This window comes from Haliotis asinina, chromosome 6 (assembly GCF_037392515.1).
Source record: "Haliotis asinina isolate JCU_RB_2024 chromosome 6, JCU_Hal_asi_v2, whole genome shotgun sequence".
NCBI classification, from domain to species: Eukaryota; Metazoa; Mollusca; class Gastropoda; order Lepetellida; family Haliotidae; genus Haliotis; species Haliotis asinina.
Genome location: NC_090285.1, coordinates 11,682,097 through 11,693,594, shown reverse-complemented (window position 1 = coordinate 11,693,594; position 11,498 = coordinate 11,682,097). Strand labels below are relative to the sequence as shown.

Genomic DNA, 11,498 nt, shown 5'->3' with positions numbered 1-11,498 from the left:
AGCTCTGCTAGTAGACAAACTCACGATTAACATCACGTTCATCGATCTGCGCAAATAGGTTATATGGTTCGGCCAGGAACCATGTTCCCAAAAAATTTCGTCCTGACATGTGCGTGATGAAAGATGAAGAAATTCAAATCTTTTGAAAACTCGTGTACGTGAATGTATAAAGAATTTGTCAAACCATGACAAATCGTAAAACCTCAATTGGTAAGTACAAATTTAAAATTGAATTACTATTATGATTTAATCTCACTGTAATCTTTACATGCGGGAGGGGTGATGGGGTGATCAGTCGTGAAGTGAAACTTTCAAGTCTTCAACTCGAAATACATGTACTATTTAATTTTGACTGTATCCTTCGGAACCTTTGCATAAGCAATGGTCGGGGATGGGGGCAGATCACGTCCAAGATCCGGGTTCATTTCCCCACATGGGTACAATGTGTGAAGCCCATTTTGCTGTCCTCCGCCGTGAGATTGTTGGAATATTGCTGAAAGCGACGTAAAACCACTCTCACTCTGTATAACTCACATTGCCCAAGGGAGTTTAAACATGCCAGCCTTTAATGTATATTATACCTGGGAGAGGTTGAAGGTTACACACTGGCGTTGAGTCGACATTCATACTCAAACCATATTTTTTAAAGTATATGAAAAAATGCACTAAAAATACATCATGAATGATCATGAATTTTACTCCGAATATGATCTCGCATATAAATTCCCAAGAACTATCATCAGTTAATCATACTTCTTTGAAGAGATAAACCCACTCTGTCAAAGAATACTCGTCGCAATGGTTGAATGACATTCCGCAAAAAAACCCCAGACATTGTAATCTATCATCCTGAGTCTTAAAAGGTACAGAGGGTAATTAAGGTGATAGCTGACGATTGTGTGATTGTGTGATTGTGAGGTTTGTCAGAGGTGGTAAGGTCTGTTGCCAAATGTACTAAATCAGTCAAGCCAAAGGGAGAATCTGGGCGCATGATGATTGAAAGGGAGACGGACAAACCGTGGGTTAGCAGCTGTTGCTGAAAGCGGTGAGTGAATCTCTGGTTTATTGTTACATGCAGTATCATATATGTGTTTCATATTTTGTTTTTATTCCACATCGTGATTTACTCAGTGAGATTATGATTTGATGGTTACTTGTTACATACAATATCATGCGTACGTGTTTCACAATTTGCTTTGTTCCACATCGTGAATTATTCAACGAGTTTACGATTTGATTGTTGTTTGTTACAAACAACATCATGCATACGTGTTTCATATGTTGTTTTATTGAATGAGTTGCCACGGGGTTGGTTGCACACAATATCATAATATTTACTTCATATTTTTTTCTTCCACACTTTGAGTTAAAAAAATTACGCTCGAATGATTATGTGTTATGTGGCCAAATACACTATAAAACGTTTGCCGTTTGTTGACCTTCTCATCAATACACAGCTGTGTTAATGATTGAGTCGAGTTTAACGCCCATTTCAAGAGAGTTATTTTTTCAATATTAATTACAATAATTAAGCTGATTTCTTCCAACAAATTTGCAGCGACGAATTTCCTGTACTTTAACATCGGATAAAGATAGAATTTAAGTCAGATCACAGAACATCAAACCATCCCATTTGCAGAAGTATGTGTGAATGAGTGGCGCGAGTTTTCGCCACTTGTAATTGTGCATGTTTCATAACTGATAATGCCGTATGTGTTTTCGTGTGATTCTTGTCTCTTGAAAATTAATAAGCATGACAGTGGGCTGACGAAAAACTATATTCACTAAATATTTATTGTGTACAATGTCTTATGAAATCTTAAAATTCATCACACGGGAGGAGCATTAAAACTGATTTTTAATGTAGATCTAGTCGCTTTGCTTCCGAAAAAGCGTTTTCATAAACATATTTATGAGAAATCAAGCTGGTCTGATTTGTTTATGAAAGTGTCTTATGAAAGGTAAGAGAATTGTTTCAATTACACGAGAGTATAAATGTCCAAGGCAGCGGGGGATATAGACACAGTAAACCAATTATTACACAGAATGTTGGCCGGGTCGGCCAAGATTTGTGGTGCATTTTCTCTCAGACAGAAAATCAAGAACTGACGCCAACAGCAACGACAAGCCCTCAACGATCCTGAGATATTCTTGATATATTACCAGACTTTATGAGTGAGTGATTGAGTTCAGTTTTACACCACACTCAGCAATACTCCGCCTATATGGCGACAGCCTGAAAATAATCGAGTCTGGACCAGACAATCATCGGCATGAGCATCGATCTGCGCAATTGGGAACCGATGACATGTGTCAATCAAGTCAGCGAGCCTGACCACCCGATCCCGTTAGTCGCCTCTTACGACAAGCATGGGTTACTGAAAGCCAGTATTCTAGCCCGGACCTTCACGAGTTTCCGGACTTCACATGATTTTTATTGAGAGATAATATTGTGGATCTTTTTCAGTTTTGAAAATTTTGATCTGACGATTGGTGCTGAAAACATGAAAAACATAAAAGTTACCGTATATTTGCGCTATTGCTGCCAGTTTTGTTTTTATTCTTTGCATCTTGAATATGACTGAAACAATAAATACAGCTTAACCATGGTTACGAGATGCAGAGGGGGGTGTCATATGTCCGGGTATATTGTGTAGTATTGATAGATAATTTTAGTATGTAATGTAAGATAACAAACACAGAAACCTTGATGTCTTTTAGCGTCATTTAGAAATTGTCATATATGACCAAGATCTTTTATGAATAGATCTTTCAATTACTTCTTGGACACACAACGTTCACCCTATGAAGGGGTCTGAAATGACCCCGAAACTTTGTTTGTCAAAGAATTAAAAGAACATTTATCCATAAAAGGTTTTGGTCACAAAAACCTTGGTCCACCAGATCTGCCTTATTCAAGAAACTAAAAACCATGTTTATCCAAACGAAAACATTCAGCCTTTCACATAGTCGGACAGTCTTGCACATGTCTCTAATCTAAAAGTTTGATTTAAATGATAATTGTAAAAATATAGTAAATAGCAGGTTGAGGCATTTGTACTGTCTGCTTATCTAGACTTACCCCTTTAAAGGATAGAATTACTATACAACCATGGACTTTGAGCAAGGCTGATAGTCGGACTGCGTCTGTTATTTTAGGATGAATCACATACGTGATGTTGACTAGCTATATTCCGTTCCCATCATTCATGGTACACGTCGACAGATAATGTCATTGAGGTTGAAAATAACACCATGGCTCTGATTCAGAACCCCACTAAGATGAAAATGAGTAATTGTTTATAGATTTTCTGTTTATAGAAATCTGTATAACGATCAACCAGACAACAAATCCCATTGACCTACCTAACAGGGCCCACGTGCACAAAGCAATCATAACACTGTAATGATTGTAACTCCCATTCTCCAGCATAGGCTTAAGACAGTTGTAACGCTAAGATCTCTTTGTGCAAGTGGGCCTTGGGCAGTATATCTTGTGTCGCCCTTCAACAAGCCTGAATCACCCCCAATCCTACTAAAGATGATATGGCGCCTACAGTGTAATGACAAGATACGTCATGTTATAGACACTTCACCAAATCCGCCATGTCTCTGTGTTCCTTCCAGCTACACAAACAACCGTTATTTTAATAGCACCATTATACGTTCTTGACGTATCAATCATGAAGTCGTATTTACGACTGCATAAATGACAAACTGGATGTTGAATATACAAGAGGAAGCACGCACAGTAGACATTTATTGTTTAAACTGTCACTTATTACAAAACTGAATTGATGGACTTTTAGGACGTTTGCACGTACATACTGACAAAAGTGGCTGAAGCTGTTTGTGAGGTGTTGTTGTAAATCTCTAACGTGAGCGAGTGAGTTTTGATGAACACCGGCTTTTGCAATATTCCAGCAATGTCACGACGGGGGTATACTGGGAATTCCATGGTGGGAATCGAACACGGATCTTATGTGTGACGAAAGAACGCCTTAAGAAGTAGACCACCCAACCGCCTCTTAAACCTGCAACGGATAACCGTCTGAAGTTTCTTACTGTGCACGGTATTTGGGATGGGAAAACGTTCAAACATTCTGCATGCTATCTAATCATTGATCATTGTGATGTACCGTTATACGGGACATAACGGGACCGACTGGGGTGATTGACAACTGGACGCCTGGATAGCATTACGGTTAATGCGGTCACTAGTGAAATAGAAAGTCTAAGTTCTCCTCTCTAAGTTTGTTTATTCAACATGAGGAGTGCTGGCGCCCCGTTACTGTGGATGACTGAACTGAACGGTATTCAGGGGATAACGGGGTGTTGGGTAACCTTGTGGTTAGTAATAAAACTGTTATATAGAGATTCATGTACATCAATATCCAGATGTGTCCTGCCCAAAGACCTTAAACTTATGATCGTACTGAATGCAAACTTCACCTCGTCGCTGTGTTCCCGAAATAATAGCCATTTGACGTAAAGCCCAGCTCAGCTCAACTCAACTCAACCCAACTCAGTGGTGCTTTCGTAGGAGACTGGTAAGGAAAGAGTCACTCGGAACTGTAATATGATTTGAAAAACAACGTTGTTAACATTCCCTTAAATGTACAGATTTCCTCTGCACTTTTAATTACAATGGGATGCTGTTTCAAAGCATAGGAAAAAAAAGCTTTTGAAAAATAACAAATGTCTTCGTCCTCTTACTCGGCACAACTAGTAGCTGGGCACAACTAGAAGCTGGGCACAACTAGTAGCTGGGCACAACTAGAAGCTGGGCACAACTAGTAGCTGGGCACAACTAGTAGCTGAGCACAACTAGAAGCTGGACACAAATAGCAGTTGGGCACAACTAGAAGCTGGACACAGCTAGTAGCTGGGCACAACTAGAAGCTGGACACAACTAGAAGCTGGGCACTGCTAGAACGTAATCTACCGGACGGTTGATGGCACTGGATCAATTCGTTGATATGCAATGGGCCAATACATTGGACGGCTTTGTATACAAGCACAAGAATCTTAGACTCTATCCATTTGAGTACGGGGAGCCAGTAAAGCTACATGCGAACCGGTTACATGCTCATATTTGCCAGTTCGGGAGATAACTCTAGCAGCTATTTTGTTCATCCTCGATATCTCCGGGGTATACGTTCCGATAAGTCTCTACTCTACCCTGGAGGCAAATACGGCTCGGCCCGTAAATATAACCTCCCTTTGCTAGCTCCGCATTCTCACAGAAGCCAGTCAGCTATGCCGCCGTTACAATCAAGCTTACCGGCGTCAACAGAGATAGCAGTCGCAAACAAGTTCACAGGTCCGAAACTATACAAAATATATAGTATGACTAGACACTACTGAGAATGTAAAGATTGTATTTTATTTTTGTTCAGTCATTTTCACGTATTTAATGTGAATATTAGCAGAATACAACTCCAGATTCAAAGACAGGTGAACAGTTAGCATTTTGTCAAGTCACTATGGGCAGCAATGCAGGCTTCACTAATGATCAAAGAAGGTAGAATGTCGTGATCAATGCTCTCCCAATATCGGACCACCTCTTTTTTCCATTTCAGCAATATTTGTCAGATTTTATATTGACAATTTCCTCAATAAGTCCACAAACGTTTTCTATTGAATTTAGGTCAGAGTTATAGCTTGGGCAATCTAATAATGTCATGTTTTGAGTCCGAAAGCAGGCCTGTGAATGTTTTGAACAATTTTTTTGGTCGTTGTCCTGACTTTTCTGCCACGCCATTGCATGAAGATCAGTTCTAATTGTCTCCCTATAGACAGCCACAGTTCCTCTATCGATCCTATTCAGCCTTTTGAAAACACTTGAAATCACTTTAGCTGATCTGATGTCCATGTTATTGATACTCTAAAATCTACTCCCTCTTCTCTAAATCATCCGTGCTGAGGATCACTGAAAATGTCGTCTGCTAGTAAGTAAACCAAGAGGGATAACTCTTCACAAACTGATGAAAAGGGATTAACGGAGTTGTCTCTCTTGAGTGAAACTAAGCACTTGTTAACTGGTGAAGGTTGTTTATATTTGAAATCCAGTTATCCATATTCTTACAATTCTCAATAATTTCTTATAATACTTTATGCAAGAACTCCTACCTCTTCCAAGGAACCTCTGCATCGTTTGTGTTTGTAATTTAAGAGGTGAAAGTGAGTTGTGATTGGTCCGCTCACTTTCCCAGTGTTGACATCTGATTGGGTAAAAAGTTAGCTAAGGAAGGTAAAGGTAATACAATCGTCGGGTCAAGCCGTTAATACAGCAGGGTATAGTGGAGATTCACCGGAACGTACACTTTGGAGATGCCGGGGATGCTACATTTGTACCCGCAGAAACTTGGTAATTCAGTAATTCAGTAACCCAACCAAGAGAGCATTGCAACAATCCGGACAGTATAACACGTGTGCCTGGACGAGTGACGCAGCCACGCGCAGTATTTGCAATAGTTTAATTCACCAGCCTTCCACCAGGGCCTGCTGCTACATGCAGGCTTCAAAATCCACAAAAATCCTAAAAACAAAAATAAATAAACCGGACTACATTGTACACAGTTTCAAGCCAAGCACGGAGAGGAGTTCATATTTGTTAGACTGGTGTTGACATTCCAAAGCGCTGAAATATGAAATACCAGGAAGTGAAACTGTTAGTTATCGTGCAACCTAATGGATCGCGGATGATTCCGGAACGTTATTAAAGGACACATTAGGAAACATTCTAGTTGAAATATAATTGACAGATAATTTACTGACGACCATAAGGACCCGCACATGTTTGAAACTGCCGACCCGATACAATAACAACCGACGCCGGGCCTCCGAGCCGGCGGTTATTTCGAACGCTGGCCACTCGTGTGTTTACATACCTGTTGGAGCAATGGCCCTGATCTGGAAGAATGCTTGTTTGCAGATATGACTGATATGGTCTTCAGGGTAAAAACTGAGTTCTGAATTACTCCCAGATTGCGAGCCTTTTTAATTGGTTCTATCATACTGTCACAATGTTGAAAGAAGGCAGTGAGAGATTTCGCAAACTGGATTTTTGACTGAAAATGAGAAGCTCGTAAAGTAGAAAGTCGAGGTTCGTTACTCCACACTGTATTGGTAATTCTTGTCACCAAGCTCATAAAGCAGAACAGAACTGTAAAAACTATTCAGATCATAAACGGAAGTTGGTCGCTCGTCAAGCCAAGGGTGTAGTTTCGAATCTCCACAGATATTCAAAAGGTTTAGTGTCCCTATAAATAGTCTGGATCAGACTTTCCACTGAATGAATCACGAACCACACCGGAGATCGTATTTTACCACGAGCAAATGGAAGTCTATTCTGTCAGCTCACTGACCATTCCGAACATGTATCCGATGTAACCACCGTCTCCAGGATCTACTGTAAATCACGTCATTGACACCCATTCGTGTATGCCACTATCAAAGAACCATTTTTGTTGTTTAAATTAAGCAAACACCAAACACTGGTGTAGACAGTGGTTTTTCGTTTGCCCTGTAGTTTACAACAAGAAAGTGTGAAGGCTGAAAAAATAACAATTTAAAAACAGTCCATTGATCTCTCTACTGTCAAGGACGAGAAGCTGTAAACTTGAGCGTGGATGAATAAAACACCTGTCAAGTCTCATGACGTGGAGGTAAAGACGTTGTAAGAACTGACAGCAGACGACTTCCGGTTCATTCAAAATGGGAAATATCAAATACACTTTAGCAAATGTTTGAATTATAAAAGATCGAACGATGAATATGAAAGGTCCTTATGAACCTGTGACTACTAAAAATGAGTAACATATACAAATGAGTTAGAAAAGCATTGACGTTTTCAGCTGAATACGAATGTGATTTATGGCACCAGTGATGTGATGGTACTTGATGACTGTAAAATCTCCATCTGTGCAGATGACGTGTCCCTGACTGCTTTTAAAAGGAAGAGAGCATTGGCGTCCTGTCGTCGTTACTCAGCAGAGACAAACACGATGTTGCTCGTCGCCGCAACACTGGTACTCTCCCTCACCGGGGGTAAGTCATGAACTTATGTTTTGTAGGAACATGATATTCAATCAAACCATGTGAATTTATTTTGGGATTCTTACGCATGTGAAGGACACATGAGCTTTGCAATCGGTAATTGCATTCTGTTGTATTCTTGTATTATCAGTTCTGTGGGTTTACCTTGAGCTGACAATTCACTTGCCTTTGCACGTATTTGTGATGTGGAAACCGGTTAACAGAATGCGCGCAGCATGACGCGAACACTTGGTTCCTCATTATGCATTTGAAAAGCAAACTGTATTTGATTTTGGCGGATAAACACACGTGTATGATAAAGTTGGGATTATGCATTGTATCCTGCTTTGTTTAGGGATTTCGTATGATTATGCATCTCGTTTTGGGGAATTATATTTCACATCAGCTTGCAGCATCAAGAGCCGCCTTCACTTGGACCTGTTAAGCATGTCTGAAAATATGCCTTTCCATGACGGAATATAGCGTGCGTACAATAACAATTAAACGTTTACTCCATTGAATAAATAAGTCAAATTTGATTCATGGTCGAAAAAACCTATATGTACGTCAACCACACAACGATCCTAAAATTTGACTAATTGGTTGTCTTTCATTTTCATACACAGGATCCGCTCATCCCCGGGCTAGACTGATTCCATTGTCAAACATCCCTATCCCGAGGGACCGTGAACCCTCGGCTCAGCTCTTTCCGCTGAGTTTCATCAAGGTTGATAAACCGAGAGCCGAGCTGTTTCCACTATCAAACATTGAGGTCAAGAAACCAATGGCTCAGCTGTTTCCATTGTCCTTTATTCCTGTTCGTCCAAAGGCTGAACTGTTTCCGCTGTCACACATTGAGGTTAAGAAACCGGAAGCTGCCCTGATCCCTCTGTCAAACATTCCTGTTCGTCCGAGGGCTGAACTGTTTCCGCTGTCACACATCGAGGTTAAGAAACCGGAAGCTGCCCTGATCCCTCTGTCTAACATTCCTGTTGGTCCCAGACCTGAACTGATTCCGCTGTCAAACATTCCTGTTGGTCCCAGACCTGAACTGATTCCGCTGTCAAACATCCCTGTTCGTCCGAGGGCTGAACTGTTCCCGCTGTCACACATCGAGGTAAAGAAACCGAAAGCTGCCCTGATCCCTCTGTCAAACATTCCTGTTGGTCCTAGAGCTGAGCTGACACCTTTGTCAAACATCCCTGTTCGTCCGAGGGCTGAACTGTTCCCGCTGTCGCACATCGAGGTAAAGAAACCGAAAGCTGCCCTGATCCCTCTGTCAAACATTCCTGTTGGTCCTAGAGCTGAGCTGACACCTTTGTCAAACATCCCTGTTCGTCCGAGGGCTGAACTGTTCCCGCTGTCGCACATCGAGGTAAAGAAACCGAAAGCTGCCCTGATCCCTCTGTCAAACATTCCTGTTGGTCCTAGAGCTGAGCTGACACCTTTGTCAAACATCCCTGTTCGTCCGAGGGCTGAACTGTTCCCGCTGTCGCACATCGAGGTAAAGAAACCGGAAGCTGCTTTGATCCCTCTGTCAAACATTCCGGTCAACAAACCAGAGGCAGTTTTTATCCCCAGCCATGCCATCAAGGTCACGAAACACACGAAAGCCGAGCTGAATCCTCTGAACAACAATGAGGTGAAAAAGGACAGGGCTACCCTGTTTTAGTCGCTTAATTCAGCACTTAAATAAAAATGTAAAAAATACTATTTGTTTGATATTTTACGCTCCGTAGCAATACAATTCTAGGTTGAGTGCTGTTTCCATCATCCGTGTTAGCAGAGATTCATACGTGAACATCCTCAGACAGATATCCCACAGAGACATACAGTGATAACCCACAGAGACATATCCACACGTGATAACCCTCATTCAGTGATCAATACGTGATAACTCCCTCTCAGATATCCATGTGTGATAACCTTCATTCAGTGATCCATATGTGATAACCCTTAACTAGACATCCATACGTGATAACCCTGAGCCAGTGATCCATATGTGATAACCCTCAGCCAGGCCAGTGTGGTTGGGTCGGGAGTGGGGGTTGGCGGCTGGGGAGCATTGTCCGTGTTCCGTTTATCCGACACTTGGAAATCGAACCCATGTCCCAGGTATGACGAACGAACGCTTTGTCCACTAGGCTAATCCACTACCGCGGTTGCTGAAGTGGGTCGTTGCTCGCAGTATCAATCACTGTATTGCCTGGTCTAGATTCAGGAACAATAATACTTTGAACATATTTAGTATGTATTTGAGCTGCATTCAGACCACATACATTAAAATGTGAAGGAAACCGGTGTTTTCACAGGGGAATTCTTATTATTAAAGTTGTGTCCAATGTATAGATATTCACTCCATTGTTATAGAGCAATAGGCAACGTTTGCTGATTAACGTAATCTCACTGCTGACGTATCGACATCAATGGTTAAACTGGTCATAGGATTTTGTTGGTGTTTTTCACATATCTCGGAGGAAGGATTTATAGGTATGTTGCACTAGTTTGTATATCTGTTAACTATTTTCGCATTTTCGCGTTGCCACATTTGAAATTGGAAATTGTCACCATTTGGGTGAATAAAAGAATTATTTTTCAAAGCGCGACAGTGCGACATAGCGACAGTGCGACATAGCGACATAGCGACATAGCGACAAATGACCAAAATATCGCGTTGTCGCATTGTATTACTGGCGCTTTTTGGTTAATTTGGTCTCTCCTTTTAGGGCTTTTGTTAAGGGCGATAACGTGACAATGTCCCTTCAATGATTTCTACGACTGCAGACACGTCTAGTTTGGGATAGCCACTTTTCTTATTCTGCCGCGGCTATAATTTCCTGGGGTTTTAGTCACTTTTATTCTTCTGTCGTGGATATAGTTTCCTGGGGTTTTAGTCACTTTAGAGCCTTTACAGTAAGTCGTATTATTGTTGGAATCTTGCATGTCGCATACTCACTCACTCACACACACTCACATACATACTCACTCACAATTACTACTATTTTTCCCACTACAGCTACTATAACCAACTCTACTCTCACCACAACAGAAGATGCTACTACTACTACTACTGCTGCTGCTGCTGCTACTACTACTACTGCTACTGCTACTGCTACCGCTACTGCTACTACTACTACTGCTGCTGCTACTACTACTACTACCGCCGCTACTGCTACTACTACTACTACCACCAATACCATAACCACCGTCACGACTACTGCTACTACAATTGCTACTACTACCACCCGCACCGCCACCACCGCCATCACCGCCACCACTACTAGAACTGCAACTACTACTACTACCACCACCATCGCCACTGCTGCTACTGCTACTACTAGTACTACTGTTACTACTGCCACCCTACAACTAACACGTCTGCTGCTGGCACCACCTCCATCACTTCCACTATTTCCACAACCACATCTACCACTTTTGTCACTACCACTTTCAAACTC

At 41.4% G+C, this 11,498-nt stretch overlaps 1 protein-coding gene across 1 annotated transcript; it reads left to right on the top strand.

Annotated features, from left to right (window-relative positions):
• The first annotated feature begins 936 nt into the window (after positions 1-936).
• On the top strand, positions 937-9,750 carry LOC137286796 (uncharacterized). The gene is made up of 3 exons (XM_067818795.1): positions 937-1,045; positions 7,933-8,052; positions 8,667-9,750. The coding sequence occupies exons 2-3, from the start codon at positions 8,010-8,012 to the stop codon at positions 9,710-9,712; spliced, it is 1,089 nt and encodes a 362-aa protein (XP_067674896.1). The 5' UTR covers positions 937-1,045; positions 7,933-8,009; the 3' UTR covers positions 9,713-9,750.
• Positions 9,751-11,498: the final 1,748 nt, after the last annotated feature.

Coding starts and splice junctions, on each gene's coding strand:
- LOC137286796 (XM_067818795.1), top strand. CDS start 8,010: ATGTTGCTCGTCGCCGCAACACTGGTACTCTCCCTCACCGGGG. Junction 8,053..8,666: donor GGTACTCTCCCTCACCGGGG/GTAAGTCATGAA, acceptor TTTCATACACAG/GATCCGCTCATCCCCGGGCT.